At 61.3% G+C, this 17,783-nt stretch overlaps 1 protein-coding gene across 2 annotated transcripts in view; it reads right to left on the bottom strand.

Moving 5' to 3' along the window:
* Window positions 1-6: 6 nt before the first annotated feature.
* Window positions 7-17,783, bottom strand: part of ARVCF (armadillo repeat gene deleted in velocardiofacial syndrome) — a 22,024-nt gene continuing 4,247 nt past the window's right edge. The window contains exons 2-18 of one of the 2 annotated variants that reach the window (XM_008584547.1): window positions 12,162-12,320; window positions 11,442-11,968; window positions 9,869-10,368; window positions 9,039-9,222; window positions 8,090-8,207; window positions 7,505-7,676; window positions 6,810-6,827; window positions 5,658-5,729; window positions 4,246-4,373; window positions 3,767-3,917; window positions 3,291-3,489; window positions 3,094-3,205; window positions 2,893-2,992; window positions 2,484-2,537; window positions 1,954-2,039; window positions 1,278-1,397; window positions 7-757 (exon numbers count right to left, since the gene is read on the bottom strand). In XM_008584547.1, the coding sequence (XP_008582769.1) occupies window positions 1,290-1,397; window positions 1,954-2,039; window positions 2,484-2,537; window positions 2,893-2,992; window positions 3,094-3,205; window positions 3,291-3,489; window positions 3,767-3,917; window positions 4,246-4,373; window positions 5,658-5,729; window positions 6,810-6,827; window positions 7,505-7,676; window positions 8,090-8,207; window positions 9,039-9,222; window positions 9,869-10,368; window positions 11,442-11,968; window positions 12,162-12,320 (2,688 nt within the window). In that variant the 3' untranslated portion in view covers window positions 7-757; window positions 1,278-1,289. Of the gene's footprint in view, window positions 758-1,277; window positions 1,398-1,483; window positions 2,040-2,483; window positions 2,538-2,892; window positions 2,993-3,093; window positions 3,206-3,290; window positions 3,490-3,766; window positions 3,918-4,245; window positions 4,374-5,657; window positions 5,730-6,809; window positions 6,828-7,504; window positions 7,677-8,089; window positions 8,208-9,038; window positions 9,223-9,868; window positions 10,369-11,441; window positions 11,969-12,161; window positions 12,321-17,783 lie in introns of those variants that run through there. The other variant, XM_008584546.1, reaches the window with a different exon arrangement.

Genomic DNA, 17,783 nt, shown 5'->3' with positions numbered 1-17,783 from the left:
GCCCCCGCCCCCCCACTGCTGCTGCAGGTCAGTCCAGAGGTGCTGCTTGGGTTCCAGGCAGATGCAGATGCAGCAGCCCTGGCCCCGGCCAGCATCAGCTCAGGGAAGGTTCTACTGCATGGGGGTCCCACATATCCACAGGACTCAAGGGCGGGGCTGGGGTGGGCATGCATAGCCTGAGCCCCATCTTGCTCCCTCCAAAGCCTCCCTACCTGGGGCCAGCCATCTTGGAGCAGCCCCACACTGTGGTTGGCCTGCCATGCAGGGGAGGCCCAGGGGAACCCCTCCATCCTCCAGAGTCCAACTTCCTTCCCTCAGTCCCACTCCCTACCCAGCTGCCTGCCTGGCCCCCCGGCCTCAGCCACCAGACCAGGCCCGTCCCACTCCTCTGGGGCCCTGTGCACACAGAGCCACCCTCTCCTGTTCCACCAGCCCCAAAGCACAACCAGATGCCCTCCCCTGCTGCCTCCCTGGTCCCTGCCCATGGCAGCCCTCCCGCCTTCTTGGGCCTTCTCTCTCTCACTAGCTCGCACACAGCACCAAGTCAGTAACAGCTAACTGGCCTAGGGAGTTAGGTGGGGACTGCAGAGGGAGGGGGCAGAACAGGAGAAGCATCAAGAAAATCAGGCCCTAGCTCAGGGTGACAGGTGCTGCCAACCCTTGCCACTAGAGGGCTCCAGGCTTCACAGCAGGGTCCGCACAGGATGGCCCTTCTCCTGGTGATCCATCCCTAAGAACAAATGGCTGGGCCCGAGCCCTGCGAAGGCAAAGGGGAAGGCAGACACTGCAGCCACAAGCACAGGCAGGTGTCGGCCAGCTGAGTGGGGCAGGACAACATGCAATTCCAGGCAGGGCAGCCACCTCCACACACTGCATGGATGGAGACGTGGAGAAAGGCAGCTGCTGCCAGTGGTACAGGCCAACTCTGAGGGGCCCCAGGGCCAGTCCCTTCTTGCTGGTCCTTGCAGGGCCCTGTGTTTGGGGCGTCTGAGGGTGTGGGTGGCCATCCCTCCCCTGGTCCCATCTCCTTGGAGCTCTGAGCCTACAGTGCCTGAGACGGGGCTACGGGCCTAGAGGACCCTCCCTCCTAGCCCTCAGTCTGGTCTTCCCTAAGCCAGGCATTTGAGCTGCTGCGCTGGAGGCCAGGGTCCTGCTGGGAGCACACAGGAGCAGAGCATGCAGCCAGCAGAGGTTACCCAGAAGCCCGGCCCAGCCAGCAGAGGTTACCCAGAAGCCCGGGAAAATGATCAGATGAACAACCAGACGAGACAACGTACCAGGCATGCAAGCTAGACCCAGGAGTCAACAGGCTGAGGCTTAGCGTCCCCCACGGCGTCCACCAGCCTGACCGCAGGCCTGCTGGGCCCGGGAGGAGGGGCTTTCCTGCCGGGGTCAGGCTGCAGCACATGGGTGGGTGGGTGGGCAGGAGGGTGTTAGAGGCAGAACACAGCAGGTTAGTCAGAGCTGACGGGTGGGGCTCGGCTGGTCAGTGGGGCCGGGCCAGGGTGTTGTGAGACTGGGCCTGCCAAGGCAGCACGGGGGAGTGCTGAGGGTGAAAGAAGCTGAGCAGGTGTGGCTCACATGGGTTCAGGGTGGCACGTGGACACACGATGCCTGTGTGCAAAGCCAAGAGACTGGCAGAGAGCAGGTGGCAGGTGCTGCCCTCGCCCACGCACGCACGCACATGCAGAGAAAGGAGCCAATCTGCTTGCTCACAGACTCTCCTGCCCTGTGCAGGGTGTGGCCGGGTGCCTCTCTGTCCCATGCCCCTCACTCCCAGTGGGCATGAGCTTCAAACCCATCAGCACCCAAAGAAAGGGGCCTGTTTCCTGGGATTGGTCCCTCAGCCCAGTTGTACCCCAGGGCCTGGACCAAACTCAGCACTACCTGGGCCACTCCCCAGGCAACCCTAGAACATGAAGCCTTCCAGGGCACCTGCCCACAGCCACTTACTTTCAACGGTTCCTTCTCAGAGGCCTCCCCTGTAGTGCCACTGCCCATAGCCTTCCGCTCCCTCCGGTCCACAGTGGAGTAGCCATCTGTGGGTGGGGTAGGGTGGGTGGCATGAGGGGAACTCTGAGGGAGAAACCGTACGAACAGTAGACCTCCATCTCAGCCCACACACAGGGGACCCATGGCACAGCAGGCTTCTGGACAGGGCCCTCACCTGCCCCATCCTGGAGGCCTGTGTGAGAGCAGCTCTCTCAACAGCTCCCACCTTGGCACCCCCCATTGCAGTTCGGAATCCTCCAGCCTCCCCTCAGCTGGCAGGTCAGAGGCCTTGGCTGGGCACTTGCCCCTCCTTGGCTGCCCTGCCCCTCACTGCCGCGGTACCCCTAAACCAAGTCTTTTTTCTAACCAGCACCTCCTTGGAAGGCCTTCCTAGCACCAATGACGCTTACCCCATAAAAACCAGCATCCCTATCTCAGGCCTCCACCCTCCTCCTCGCATAGGAAACAAGCCAAGCTGCACCTGCACTCACCTGGGCCGAGTGTGTCCATGGGGATTACATCCTGGCTGCCTGGCTTCTCGGTGTCTACGAGTCATGAGCAGGTGGCTGGTTGCACGAAGTGGCCAGAGGGGACCAGGGCAGAGAAGCCCACAGCAGGTGGGCTCTACCACTAACATTTTTATATGCCTCTGCCTAGCCTCTGCCCGCTGGCAGATCCCTTCCCCAGCTTGGCACCAATGCAAGTGCCATGGAAAGGGAGTACCCTAGAGACCCAGAGCAAGGAAAGGGAACCCCAATCATGAGGCCACCTTAGTGGGAGAAGGCCTCTCTTCCTCCTCCACCCCTCGCCCACCTGTCACCATCAGCACAGGTGGGGAGCCACTCTTGAGCCTAAAGGATGGGCTCCCAGGCCCCCAACTCTCTACCAGCTGGTACTCACCCAGGCTCTTGTCCACCAGTGGCAGCATGCTGTCATCGAAGCCCCCAGGACTTGGCGCTCCCTTGGGCCCCTTGGTGGCAGCAGCAGCAGCAGCAGCAGACTGTGGAGACAGCAAACACAGACACTGGGTAGGATCGGGGCACTGTCAACTGGGGACCAGAGCTTGGAAGTGAGGGGGGGAAGGGCCAGGGTAGGCTGTACCTGGAAGCGTGCCTTGGTCCAGCCGTCCTTCTGCAGGGCACCGCGCAGCTCCTTGTAGCTCCACACTGTCTGCAGCACATGTGAGGCTGCCTTCGCCTCGCGCACTGACTGGCTGCGGCAGGGCCCAGGGTGGGGTCATGGACAGCCCTGCCTCTGCCTCCCCCACCCACCGAAGCCTGCCCTCCCTCCCCACCCACCTGGAGGCACTGAGGGCCACAAGTGCAGGCACACCGCGGGCCTGGAGGAGTGAGCGTGCATTGTCCAGGCTGTCGGACACAATCTCGTGGATGGTGTTGAGCACGGCAACCACCGTGTCCTCCTCCAGGTGGGCTCCAGGACGTGGTGGAGCCTGCGCATTGCGCACATTCCTCACCAGCTCTGCCATGGCATAGCTCCCTGAGGGGCAGGGTTGAGTGTTAGGACACAATTCTGCCCACCCTTGCAGGAAAGGGCAAGGTTCAGGCAAGGGGCACCACCAGAAGAGCCCCAGGATGCCACCATGACCCCTGTGAGCAGGGGGCTGAACCTTGGGGACCAGGCCTGCTGGATGGGACCCGAGCAACAGGGGCAGGGCCCGGAGCCCTAAACCACCAATCCCCTAAGCCCCGACAGCAGGACCCTAGAGCCATCTGCCCGGTTCTGCTCCCTGGCATAGACCCGCCAGCATCCTCACCAATGAGGTCCTTGTTGCGCCGATCCAACGAAAGGTTGCGTAGGGCGATGGCAACAGCACGCACCACCTTGTCGGTCTCCGACTGCAGCAGCTCCACAAGCACTGGCAGCCCGCGCTCCTTGCGCACTGTGGCGCGGATGTACGTGGCCCACTGCGGCAATGGGGGCGAGAGGGGGTTACTCAGTGTGGAGTCACACTGCACATGCTGGGCACTCTCCTATCTCTGGACCTTGACTGTTCCCTCCAGCTGGTCCCCTGCCTGACAAAGCCTTGCCCCAACAGCTCATTCATCTAGAGACTTCCCCACCTTCCAGAGCGCACTGCTTGCAGCCTGTGAATCTCCAACCTCCCAGACCTTGGGGAGGCGCTGTATCCCATCCTCCAGTGGGGACTAGCCTGGACAGGGGCAGCACCAATGGGGCGCCTGGAATTGCCTGTCTATCCCAGGTCTTACCCTCCCTGCAGACCTGGCCCCTCACCATCCAATTGCCAGCACTGAGGTTCTGCAGGGCGCCAGCAGCAGCCTCCAGAGTGTTGAAGTTCCGGCTTTCCGTGAGGAGGGAAAGGTAGAGACGTACCACCTCGGGCTGGTACAGCAGCTCAAAGCCTGGGTACAGGGCAACCACCACTCACAGTCACTCAGAACCTCTTCCCTCACCCATCACACCCCCCTCCCAACCTTGCCCCCTGTCAGTGCTCCCAGGGACAGGGATGGGTGTGGAACAGTCAGGGAATGTTTAGTATCAATGTATCCACCCCTTATGGCTACCCAAAGGGAAAAGCATTCCCATTTCACAGAGCGGCAAACTGAAGCTCAGTCAGGACGCAGTGGGTTTGGGTAAGGCTGTTCCTTCCTTGACACTACTGCCAAAGAAATGGAACTGGACCTGTCTGACAACAGGAGCATCCAGGCCTAGGCTGGAGAGGAAGGCGGCAACCAGGGCTGCTCCCCTAGCAACAGGACCCACCTTCCCAGGCAACCACTCCAGGTTCCCCAGAAATTGAGGCCCCAGCCTGGGAGCAGGACTGTCCCAGGATGGTGCCCTGTGTAGTGTTCCAGAGAGGAGAGGCCAAGGTAGTCTTCCAAGCCTACCTGTCCCCACACTGGAGCTTCTGCCTGGCTGGAGACATTACTCCCTCTCCCCGTCCTCTCAACCCACATTTCGTCACCTCTCCCCTGTCCTCGTGACCCATGCTTCCTCCACTCTGGCCACACATACTCCCAGCACAATCAGGGCGCTCACACAGACTGGTTGCTCTGCCTGTAATGCTTGCCACAGACGCCCACAACTGGGCCCTTCTACCCCACCTGGGGACATCTGGGCTCTTCTACTCACAGGACTGGCCAGGCCCCACCAGGTCTGACCTTACCCATGCAGACCGGTTCCCAGTACACAGCACAGTATCAGTGCACTGTAGGAACCCAACAGACACAGGAGACAGAAAGAATGAACCGCCCTGCCCCTGCCTGAGTTGGGCATTCTCAGGCCAGCCTCTCAGGCCCAACTTCTCTACCTGGATCTAACCATGCCCTCCTGGCTCCCAGCCCCTTTGGAGTGAGTCCAAGCTCTGTGGCCAACACTGGTGGCCCTACTTTAACTGGGGGCTTCCCTCCAACCCCACCCACCTCTCACCTGCTGTGCAACTAAGCAAGTGCCTGGCCTCTCTGTTCCTCCATCTCCTGCCAGAAATGACCTGTGGCTCTTGATTCTGAACAGCAGGTGCCCAGGGACTACACCATCCTCTGGCGAATCGCACACCTATGGACCTCATTTCCCCCACGTGATGCCCAAGGCCCTTCAGGCCTGCTTGATGGTACAAAGTTTCCTTACCTGGATGGCCCTGGGTCCAGGCTCCCCGGCCAGCACTGGCTCTGCCTCAGCCCACTCACCTTTGGCCGCCTCGGTTCGCTTGGGCAGGTCCAGCGTGTCAAAGTTCCGGTCCATCTCACTGTCTTTCTTCCCTGGAACAGAAGGGTGGCCAGAGGTGAGGTCGACCCGGGGGAGGGCAGGATTGTGTCAGGAGAGTTGGGCACAGACGTCTCCTGCTCGGACCCCAAAGAGCACCCCCAGCACTGTTTTCAGAGTTCAGGCAGGCAGGTCGACCCAGGGAGAATGGTGGTGGCAGTGGGGCCTGGGAACATCTGAACCCTGCCCCAAGTATCTAGGACTCATCTCCTGTCAGGTGCTGAGAGCTGTACCACAGACTGTGGCTCCCTTGTGGCTGCCAGGTGTGTGAACTGAGGGGACCTGGAGCCCAGGCTGGGTGGCAGACAGCAACAAGTAGAGAAACTGAAGGCTGACAGGGATCGGAGTTGCCTGGGTCACACAGTAATGCAGGGCTGGTGCTCAGTCCCACCCAAGGGGAAAAGTCCCCCGGGTCTGGGGCCAGGACACTGTGCCAGGCTCTACTGGCCAGGAGAAACCCTGTACCCAGGCCGACCCCCACAGCAGCCCCCTGACACTTCAGCAGCCCTGGCTTGCACATTTCCACAAGAGTGAGCTCACTGCCTCCCAGCCACCCTCTCCATCTCAGATGAGGGCACTTCTCCCCCTTTGGAAAGCAGCAGAGCTGAGCTCAGAGGATCTGCAGCCCCCACCCACCCTTCTTCACATGTCCTTTGTGCCGATGCTGTCCAAACTACACACTGCCCCATACCAGCAGAGGAGCAGATTCTGCTCCCTGGTGCCCCTGGGGACAAACATACCTGGGCCCTGCCAACTTTGGGCTCTGCCCCAGCTCCAGCCCTGCCTATGTAACAGAGCCTGAGGCTACAGGGGCAGCCTCTCAGCCTCTGCACCAGTCCAGGGCTCATATTCCTGCCCTTGTCATGTCCATGCAATTGCCATGGAGACAGCTGCCCCAGCCATGGGACTGGGGGTGGGGCAGGGCCCTGAAGGCTGGAATGCTTCCCAGGAGCCCACCAGGCCTCGGCACCCCTGCAGTTGTCAAGGAAATGAATGTCTGAGCAATGGGGCCAGGTGCCCCCCCTGATGCCCACTGCACCCACCAAGCCTGGACAGCAGGACGAACAAGGACTCACCTTGATGGAACCACTCCTCTGGGCGGCCGGAGGAAGCACAGGAGAGAGGAGACGAGCCTGAGCAGTGGCACCCCCCAACACCCTCCCAGGAGGCCTTGACTTCCCCATGGCACATCCTCGGCAAGTGGGATGTGGAACGTTATCCTGATTACTGTGGGGGGCTCAATGCCCACCAGTGGGGCAGGGACGACAAAGCCAGGGGTCAGTGGGGCAGGTAAAAGCAGTGCACAGCTTTCACTGCAGCTCCTGGGGGAAGATCTCTGTGAGAGCCACTGAGTAAGGTGTGAGGCTGGGGCCTGCCCAGGCACGGTGGGTGCTGCCCTGTAGGGCTGGCCAGGAGCCGCAGGTGCTCTGTGAATGCCAGGAAGCAGCACTATCTGTGGCACTTCCCAAACTTGCAAGCCTGCAGGACCCTTCCCCAGAGTTGAGGAACTGGGTGTGGGCACTGGTGGTTTCCCTCCTATCCTTCCCAGGGGGCCCCACAGTGCAGATGGGGGTAGTGTGGGACTGGGTCCCACACCCTGGCCTGGCAGTTGTGTGACCCAGGACAGTACACACTCCTGGGCTCCCTGCTTCCCTGCCTGCCCACTGGGGGCTGACCAGGTGTCCTCCAACCTCCACAACTGCCTGTCGTGGGTATAGAGGGCCTTCGGCCTGCGCAGGGGTCTAGAGAGATACCCGTCTCACCCACCCACCTTTGGCCTTCTTGCCACCGAAGCAGCTAGCGTCATCCCGCCTCCGGCGCTGGGAGGCTGCAGCACTGCCTGGGGGCCCGAGCTCAGTCTCCTGGTACCTGTCGGCCCCAGGCACCTCCTTATGCACGTGGTAGGACAGGTTCCGCATGATGCACACGCAGTTCTCCACTGACTGCAGGGAAAGGTGAGCTGGTGGGGCAGGGCCATGGGGCACAGGGGCTGCTAACCATCCCAGGCTCCTGTGCACAAAGCTGGCCCTCGGGTAAGACTGGCCACAGCTGGTATGCACCAAGGGCACCAGGAGCATAGACATGGGGAGGCCTGAGCTAAGGAGTCCACGTGGACAAGAAGCACCAGGGAGGGGCTGCAGGAGGAAGCCCCTACCTTGTGGAGCACCTGCCGCATGCAGCAGGAGGTCCCTTCACAGGGTGGCTGCTACGAGAGGGCCAGGTCCACAGTGCCACCCTAGGCCAGCACACCCACCCTGGACAGTTCAGGCCCCCTGCACCCCATTCCTGCACCATCTGCCTCTCCAACCGTTAGTGGGAGACTGAGACTAAGACTGCTCCAGCCCACCCTGCCCACCTTGTTGTCTGTGTCCTTCCTGCCCACAGCCGACTGCAAGGCATGCAGGAGCGCATCCACCAGCCCTTCACACTCCCGGAGTCGCCGCCGGGCCTCCGCACCATCCGAGCTCACATTCCTGGGTGGCCAAGAGCAGGCCCAGTGACCTCCAGTCCCCAGGGAAATCCCCTATCCCCAACCCTGGCCTCAGGGACTTGTCTTCATCTGCAAAATGAGCCCTGCTGCTGCCTCTTTGGGCTACTGGGACAGGACACCATGGCCTAGAGCACAGTGAGGGTGGACAGGGGGGCACTCCAGGCACCTGTGTGGGGTTGGAGGGGGCTTCCCTGACTCCCGGCTGAATTAGAAAGGGACAAAGATGGCCCAAAGAAGCCTGAATCCATGTACAGGCAATTCTGGGGCTCCCTCTCTCACCCCGGGGCCCCACCTTGCTGAGGTCAGGACTCCACAGGGCCACATCCTGATAGACAGGAAAGACCGTGGGGACCCAGGACTCTGGGGACTCTGCAGGGCCTCCCAGGGATGGGATGGGGAAGACAGGGGTCACGTGGAGGTAGAATGAGCCTCCGAGGCAGACAGACATGAGGGCCCTGGCTCTCCCTCCCTGGCTGTCACAGTGATGAAAGGCTGGATCGAAGCTGGGCAGGGCAGGAGCGGTGGGACCACAGGAGACGTGGGAGACCGTGTCCAGAGTGTGTGCTTAGGGGCGAGTACAGCCCCATCAGGCCCCGTTTCATCCACAGGATTTGTGATGTGGCTCTGAAGCTCCTAAGATTTGGGCAGCTCGCTGTCTTCCATGCTATCTGGGACCATGAGGACGTGGCTGCCCCCAGGGTGGTGCCACCTGTGTGCAGGCTGTGGCGCCCGCTCCTGACTCCTTGACTGGGCACCGGGAGTCCTGCGGGAACAGCCCCGGGCACGAGTGCCCGAGCCCCGCCCCTGCCCACACCTCAAGCAGCCCGACGTGTTCTTGAAGACAGTCGTCCACTCAGCATCCCGTGGCTTGGAGTCCTCATTGGGCTCGCGCTCCCAGCCCGAGTGGGGCACGATGACCTCATGGGTCAGTGTCTGCAGGCCGTGGTCAATGATGACCATCTTCAGGGGCTCGTAGGATGACAGGTTCCAGAGTGTGCCTGCGGGGCACCGTTGACCAACCCGTGCTGACCACGGACACCGCCTCCTAACCTCCCCAAGTGACCACACTCAGAACCTGCCCCACCCCCCTCATGCCCCAGCTCGCCCAGGTAGATAGGAAATGACAAGAGCCATGAGGGGTTCTGGGGGCCCGCCTCAGCCTGGGCAAGACATGCGGGCAGCATCCAGCTGTGGTTTCAGATGGGAAGGAGCCCCAGAGGGGGTGGGGTGCAGAGGAGGGGCAGGGCAGGTGCCATCTCTTCCCACCCATTCCTTGCTACAGCCACACAGAAAGATGGTCATGTGAATCCACCTGTCCCTCAGGTCCCACAAGGCACAAGCCCCCCCCACTGCACTGTCGGTGAGGGGGAACAAGGGAGGCAGGTCCCAGGGGAGTTGCTGTGGAGACATAGGGGCAGGCAGAAAAGGGGCCTCCCTGAGGGGATCCCCCCTATGGTAGAGTTTGGGGACCTTTCACAGCACCTGTACCTGATGCCTGCCTCCCAGGGCAAACTGTCCCAGTAGCTGGGACTCCTGTCTACAGGGTGCTTTCCCTGGATGTGAGACCCCAGGAGGTCTCACCCTGCCACGTCTAGCCTCGCCCTCTTCCCTTCCTGGGGATATGCACAGCCAGGTCCCACTCACCAGTGACAAGCTCGCGGACCTCATTGTCCCGAGCAGCCCGCAGCAGGCGCACCAAGGCAGGCACACCACCGCAGTCCCGGATGGCAGCCTTGTTGTCAGTGTCACGGCCATAGGAGAGGTTGCGCAGTGCCCCACAGGCTCGGCGCCGCACTTCGGCCCGAGGGTGGTCAAGCAGTGCCACCAGCAGCGGCAGCCCCCGCAGCTGCCGCACGCGCCGCTTGACACCCTCGTTCTCAAAGCACAGATGCTGCAGGTAGGCAGCTGCATTGGCCTTCACAGGGTCCACAGGGTGCCGCAGCATAGCCAGTACCTCGGGCAGCTCAGGGTCCCGCCAGCGCGGCTCCTTGCGGGCACTGTCCACCGACGGTGAGCGCCGCACCAGCCGGTCCAGGCTGCCCAGGCTGCCTCGTTCAGGCTGGGCCAAGGGTGCCGTTGCTGCTGGGAACAGGGGCCGCTCGTCCATCAGCTCGCCACCATTATCCGCCACATCCTCGTAGGCCCTGCGCAGGTGAGCAGGGCGTGTGAATATCTTCCCAGCAGCTGCCAGCCCTTCTCTCTGAGCTGCCCTGTCACCTTCTCCAGGGGACTGTAAACTCACCAAGCAGGGCTGGGCAGACAGCATCTGTATCTTGGCCCCAAGCTTGGAGCAGGCACCAAGAATCCCACCCCAGCCCAGCAAGAACCGACTCAGAGCCAATGACAACCAAATCCCAGCCAACGGCCACCAGGGCTTGCATCCCTCCCAGGACAGGGAGCTTACTCACTCCTGTCACCAACCGCTATTACCCAATCCTGAGCTCAGCGTATTTCTATGCAACATCTGTGCATGACCGAGGAGGGGGTTCCACCTCCCTCCCACAAACCCATCTTCCCATGAAACCCATCTCTGGCTGGTGCCAGAATATAGTGGGAATGGGTGTCCCTCCCTGCACATGGCCATCATGGTAGGAACACTGAAGGGACATTCAGGCCACCAGCCCCTTAGGGCAGGAGATGTCCTTGACTCTCAGTAGCCCTGTGGGTTATCACCATCAAACCCACTTCCCCGGGGAGGGACTTAGGATAGGATGGGTCAGGTGACTTGCCCAGGATCACATAGCAAATCCAGACCTGGACTGTGGTCATGTTCCCATTCTGAAGGTACAGAAACAGAAGGCAGAGGGGACAGAACCAGGGGCTATGACAGGAAGGGCCGGGGGCCCTGAGTTGCAGTTATCACTGGGCCTGGGAGAAACTGAGACCCAGGGAGCATCTGGGGCCTGAAGCTCAGAGTAACGCCCTGAGCCTCTTGTCCTTGGGTCTTCACAGCTATCTGCTTGGAACAAAGGCAGCAGGTGTTAGACACTGTCACCAGCTTCTCCTGTGCCCTAGCCCTGCAGGGAAGGTGCTGAGCCTAAATTCTACCATCCCAGTGTGCCCTTGCTGCTGTCCTTGAGAAGAGCTGAGGCCAATTCAAAATGAAGTGTGTGTGACTGACTCAGCTTCTGCAGCCTGACTGCCAGCAGGGTTCTCCGACTGGGGAGTGGAAGGTGGACTTCCCGGAGGAGGCAGGTGCAGAGGGCTGGGTGCTCACCTGGCACGAAGGCCACGCCCACACTCAGGCCTCCTCCTTGTGGCCGTGCCATAGTCGGTCTCCAATTCAGGGCCACCCTCGTCATCAGCGGCCAGGCTGCGTGTGTCATCCTCCAAGCCATACGGCTCTGCCTGGAAGCGCTCAGGCAGGGAGCGGCCACCCGGCGGCCCAGATTCGGGACCTCCAGGGAAGGCCTCACGGCGGCCAGGCAGCGTGAAGCAGCCTTCGCCAGGGCCTGGGCCAAGGGGGCCAGTGCGCAGGGGTCGCACACCCAGCCCTCGGGACAGGCTGCCGTAGCTGGGCCCATCACGGGGCTCAGGGCCGTCGGGAAAGCCACCCCCACTGCTGAGGTAGGCTCGGGAGAGTGTGGCCGCAGGGCCACCACCACGTAGCAGGAAATGCCGGTCCAGGGGGCCGTCGGTGAAAGGGCCTAGTGGAGGGCCACCATCCAGCAGAGGGAGTCCATCTGGGCCCACAGGCACCTGGCGTAACGTCCTCGTGGTCACTGTCTTGACTGTCTTGGTGACCTAGTGGACAGGCGGGTGGCAGGTAGGCTAGGCAGCACAAGAGGCCTGAAAACTGCCCTGGTGGGGCCAGGATGGCTTTAATTTGCTACTTGAACAGTGGGCAGCCCCAGGTGGCCAGCTCGTGTATCTACTCGGCAGAGGGGACAGCTGCTGCTGCCCAGCTTGCTCGCCCAGCACCTGGGCCCAGCCGTACCTTAGTCTCCGTGCGCCGTGTTGTGCCATCTTCAGACGTGACGATGGACACGTGGGAGGTGGGTGTGCCAGGGTCCTCCTCCACTGTCACTGTCTCCTCCAGCACCTCGGGCGCCTCTGGCATTGTGGCCAGTGAGGCCTGGCTGCCTGGGCTCTGCTCCTGGGGTGAAGGGGGTTGGTGTCAGTGGGCAGGACCATCTGCTCACATGTGCCTGGAGCGCAGGTGTCTACACACGGCAGACTCCCTCAGCTCATGCAGACCAGGAGGCCAGGGGTGTGTTCCTCACAGCCCCTGGAGCCCCCTGACCCAGGGCCTGCTTCCGCCCAAGCTGGCAAGGACAGCAGCGTGTTCTTGCCCTCTTCACATCAAGGGCTGACCCTGCCTTGTTGCTCACCGCATGGGGGACCCTAGAGGCCAGCCCCAAATTGCAGCGCCTCCTTGCGCTGTGTCAGTGGGTAAGGCCATGAACCGCGGGGACTCATTTTTGGGTGGCCCTTCCCGAGGTGCTAGGCCTAGCTGCCACAGGCTTCCTCCAGGCCCCAGGAGATGCCAGGCGGGACCTGCAAGAGGTCCTCCTGACGTCACCCATCATCCCTGGCCGAGCCTACATGGTGTCTTGGGGCCCCCTCCCTGCTGCACCTCTCAAACCTTGAGTGCAGAAGCCTCAGGGTAGCAGTTTCAACACTGCTCACTGACTCTTGTGGCCACACCCAGGCTACCACCACCAAAACTAGCCAGACACCCTCACATGACAGAAATACCCAGTTCCCAGAATGCCCTATGCACCAAGGGCACCAAAATATCCTTGCTCCTTCCAGCCTGGACACTCTTGGGGTGTCGAGTAGGCATGGCCTGGCTCTACCATGGGCCAGTGGCCGGTGGCCCTCACTGACTAAGACCCTAGGCATCATATCAGAGAGATGGTGGATTTGAGCCTGTGACCACAGTTGCCATCATCCTGCAGGGGGTGATGACAGCAAAATTGCACACAACACAGCTCTGGACTCACGCCCACATGCATACTGGCCGGACTTGCCAGTGGGGAAACTGAGGTTTGAAGAGAACAGGCTAGTTCACATCAGAGCCAGGCCAGATTGCTGCTGTGCTGAGTGCCATGGGGACCTGAGACCTACAGCCTACAGCCTATCCTTGGTCTCTGACCACACAGATCCCCAGCCCTAGGGCAGCACAGTGCCAACATCCTGAGATCGGCATCCGGCCAGGACAGGCAGAGGCTGAAACCCAAGCCGTGGTGGGCGGGAGAGGGGGGAGCACATTCCAGGCAGCCAGGGTGGGGTCAGCAGGAGGACAGGTCCTGATCCGTTGCCCAGGCCCCTGGGCCTTACAGGATGGGTCCCCTGTCTGGGCCCCCTGTGGCCTGCACACACACTGAGCTGAGTCCAGAAGGGCCAGCAGCTCAAACTGCATCTTCCTGGCTCCAGAGCCATACTCTGCCCACCCCTGGGCACGGGAGGTGTGCCTGGGGCTGCCCTCAGAAGGTAAGCCTCCCCAGGTTACGGTGCTATCCTGGAGTCATGCTTGACCCCCTAACACACACAATGCAGGGATCCAGGGAGGGGCCTGCACAACACGCTAGGACAGGGGCATCTCTCAGGCTCTGGTGACACTGACCACACAGATCACACATCCCCCTCCCCCAGGGGCAGGTCTCAGAGAACAAAATATACATTATAGGTGGGGAAACTGAGGCCTGGCAGAAGACAGAGGATTTACTCAGAGCTCCACAGCTGCTCGTGGGGGGACCTCAGGCACCCACGAGGAAGGCAATCTGGCAAGGAAGCTTCTGGGTTTCACCTCATCCCTCAGGGACAGGACTTTGGTGGCCACCTGTCTTTGGGACGCAAGTGGAATGCTTGCTGGAGATCTGGCCAGGAAAAGGGGACCCTGTTCCCTGGGAAAGAGAAACAGACTGAGGCCCAAAGTGGGGACAACTGGTGAGTTGCCAGGCGGGGTGGCCTGGGCTCTTCTTCAGGGGCACTTGGGAGCCAGGACAGCTCTGGAGTGGAAGCAGGTACAGGGGTAGCCCATCACTGCTGGGCCTGGGCTGCTGCATCTATATTGGGCGACTACGGGGAAGAACGTGTATCAGGGCCCAAGCTCTCTGCTGGACCCTGGGGGGAGACTGAACACCTCAAGCGTGAGGAGCTGCAGTCCCGGCAGCTGTGTGGGGAGTTGGGGTGAGGAGCAAGACTGAGGGGACATTGCCCAGGACACTGTGCCAGTGGGATATGGCCCCTTCATGGATTTGCATACATTAAACTCAGAGTAAAGCCCTCTACTTCCTAGCTAGGCAGTGGGGGTAAGGGGACAGAAGGAGGGGGAAGGACATCTTAGGACCTCGACGGCACTCTGCAGCCCAGCTTGTTCCTCCCAGTCCAGCTGTGACAAGGGTTGGACACAGTGCAGAGATAAGGTGGTCCGGGAGAGCCAGGGCCCCCCAGCAAGGACTGGCAACCCTGCAGCATCACCCACTAACACCCTGGCCCCACGGGCAGGCCAGCAGTGGGATCCTGAGGCCCCAAGAGTTCCTGCTGGCAAATGACCTCAGGGAGCTATAAACGGCGATGACTTCACCCAGGCGGGCGGGAGCGTGAGTCAGCCAGTGATCACAGGAAAGCCCGGCCCCCGTTACACATGCCTGGACACACACACTCGAACAAGAACCTGGGCACACACACATGTAACTGACCCGACAGGTACGTGTGTGAACCCCCAGCCTGGCACAAAGGCTGAGCACATTGATCTGCATGCTCTCCTGACAGCACCCCAAGTGTGCAGTGCCCACTGTCCCCACTGGCACACGCATGAGCACACACACCCCTGCATCTTCCACACACGTGTCCAGACCCTTATTTGATCTGCATGCTCTCCTGACAGCACCCCAAGTGTGCAGTGCCCACTGTCCCCACTGGCACATGCATGAGCACACACACCCCTGCATCTTCCACACACGTGTCCAGACCCTTATCCATACAGTGCCTCACATGCTCTTAATACACAGGGATAGGAACCACTGACCGCCCCATCACCCACCCAGGTGTCCACTATGGGGATCTGAGAGCTGGTGACAGACAGGGAAACTGAGGCCTAGGGAAATGAGAGGCCCATGTCTGTCCCATGTCTTGGGCCTCAGCAATATCTTCAGGGTGGGGCTGAGGGATGGTGGGTTGATGACCAGCACAGTCAACCCTTAACAGAGGGGGCTGGCTGGGGTAGCCAGATCCCTTTCTGGCCCCAATATCCTATTTCAAAGTGTCTCACGTTTACCTGCCAAGGACAGTCCACTGTCAGGAATCCATGGCCCTGCAGCCCCATAGAGCCTTGGCCTCAGACCTAACCTTGGGCTGTTCCCCTGTGCACGCCAGATATGAGCACCATCCAGGACACACTATTCCCAGCCCTCTCCTATTCCCTGTGTCCTGACAACTAGCACTTGTCACCCTTTCCCAGCCCTGGCCTCATCCTTGCCCCTCGTGCAGGGAACACACCCAGCCTCCTATCACCCACTTCCAGGGCCCAAATCCATCCCATGGCTCTCCCATTTGTGGTGCACCATGTCCTTGGCCCCTGAGCCTGGCCCAGAGAGGGGCTGCTTTCCAGGCCTGGGGCTTCCCATGAGCTTCCTTGGGCTGTTGAGAGGGGCCAGAGTGGCCAGTGAGGTGGACCCATCCACCCACCAAAGCCCTCAAGAGGGTCCCTGGAGGTACAGAGCTAAGCACAGAGTGAGGGCCCTAGGCCCCAGCACGCACCCAGGGCTCAGCCTCCTCACGTGGAGATAAAAAGAACACTGGGCACTGGGGCCCTGGGACACACTGGAGGGTGCCAGGCCCACCTTTGTGGCCAGGTGCAAGGAACGTGGGGAGCAGGAAATTGAGAGGTGGACTAACACAGAGAGGGACTGCCACCTGGGCACAGGCCCCCAACAGTCTCCAAAGTGGATGTGGGCATGGCAGAGGGAAGGGATAAAGGAAACAAGCCAGGTCTTAATTTGGAGGAAAGAGAGTCTCCAAAGTGGATGTGGGCATGGCAGAGGGAAGGGATAAAGGAAACAAGCCAGGTCTTAAGATCCCAGAGGCTGGACCAAGATCCCAGAGGCACTGCCTGGACTTTAAAGATGAAGAATGTTCATAAAGAACAGACCAGAGTGATGGGTGCCCCACCCTCTCCAAGGCACCCACTGGCACACACAAGGGATAGGTTAGGGTGAGGCAGAACACCTGGATCCCACAATCCCAGGGCTAGGTTCCCAGAGGGCACAAGAAGGCTGCCACCAGATGGATAAATGAATGGAAGGTTGGGGGAGTGACAGTTCCACACCCCCCAGCGTGGCCCTCCAGTATAGAGTCCAAGAGAAGTCAGAGTGGCATCTCCCGGCAGGCAGAAAGCCCTTTGATACTATAAATCTCCCTCTCCCTTGGTGCCCATGGCCTTGGCCCAGCCCTTGGGAACTAGGAGCTCACCCCTTCACAGCAGCAGTGCACCTGCCAGGTTGTGGCCCCAGGCAGAGTGACTGAAAGACCAAGGGGCAGCAAGTGCCTAGCAGGCTGGGGGAGCAAGTTTGAGGGGAGGGGGCAGCAGGGCTGGATGCCACCCACCCCAGCTATTCCAAACCCAGCCCCAGGCCATCAGCCACACTGTGACCATGAATACCCCTAATTGGCTCCTCCCTCTCTGGGGTGAGTGGCTAGACCTTCAGGGCCACTCTGGGGTTGCACAACCAGCAGGAACCTTAGCTGTCCAAGTAGGCAGGTATGTAGGAGCTGCCTCCCACCACAAGGTGTCTTGCGTGGTCTCTCCTCTGCTCAGCCTCAGTTTCTCCACCTGTTAGTGAACCCCGCCCCCTCTGAGCAGACTGCAGGATGCCCACCTGCCTTCCCCAATCCTCCACCCCAGTACTGGGAGGCAGAGGTTTTCCGTGAGACCCCTCCCACCACCACACAGGCGGGTGGTTGGCCTCCACCCCCTCCCCTCACGTGCCCTGCCGGGGCAGAGAGGGCTTCCATTAAAGCTCCGGAAGCTCCTTCGCAGTTCCCAGGGAGAGCCTGCACAGGGAATGGGGATGGGAGGAGAGGGGAGAAAAGGTGAGAGAGCTCCCCAGGGGGCAGGAGTCCTAGCCGAGCCCTTGCCAGACTTAGCCTCCCTCCTGCACAGAGAGGGGCTGCTCGGGAAGGCTCTGGTCCCCCAACCCGGTCCTCCCGCACCTGTCCTGGGAGATGGCCGGAGTATTCCCGCCCGGGTCCCGGCCCACTTCCCGCTGCACAGGGTCGCACTCCCTGGAACCCGCTGCGCCCGGGGACGGGCTCAGAGACCCGCGACCCTGCCCCGCACACGCCTTGCACACCCCGGGGCACCATGCTCATCCCGGTCGCCCGGCCGATGCAGCCGGCCGGGAATGCAGACAATAGCCTCCTAGGCCAGCAGCTCCGCGTAACAAAAGCGGGTCCTCCCGGGAAGGCCAGCGCCCCGCCCTCCACCTCCAGCCCCGGGTCGGACCCCCGCCACCCCCCACGCGGACCAAGTTCCCTCCAACCTGTCTGAGTTCGGCGGGCATCGGGCCGGGGCTCGGGGCGCACGGGCCGGCGGGGGTGCCGGCAGCAGCCA

The sequence above is a fragment of the Galeopterus variegatus genome, unplaced genomic scaffold (genome assembly GCF_000696425.1).
Source record: "Galeopterus variegatus unplaced genomic scaffold, G_variegatus-3.0.2 Scaffold3303, whole genome shotgun sequence".
NCBI classification, from domain to species: Eukaryota; Metazoa; Chordata; class Mammalia; order Dermoptera; family Cynocephalidae; genus Galeopterus; species Galeopterus variegatus.
This window is presented reverse-complemented; position numbering and strand designations above follow the sequence as displayed.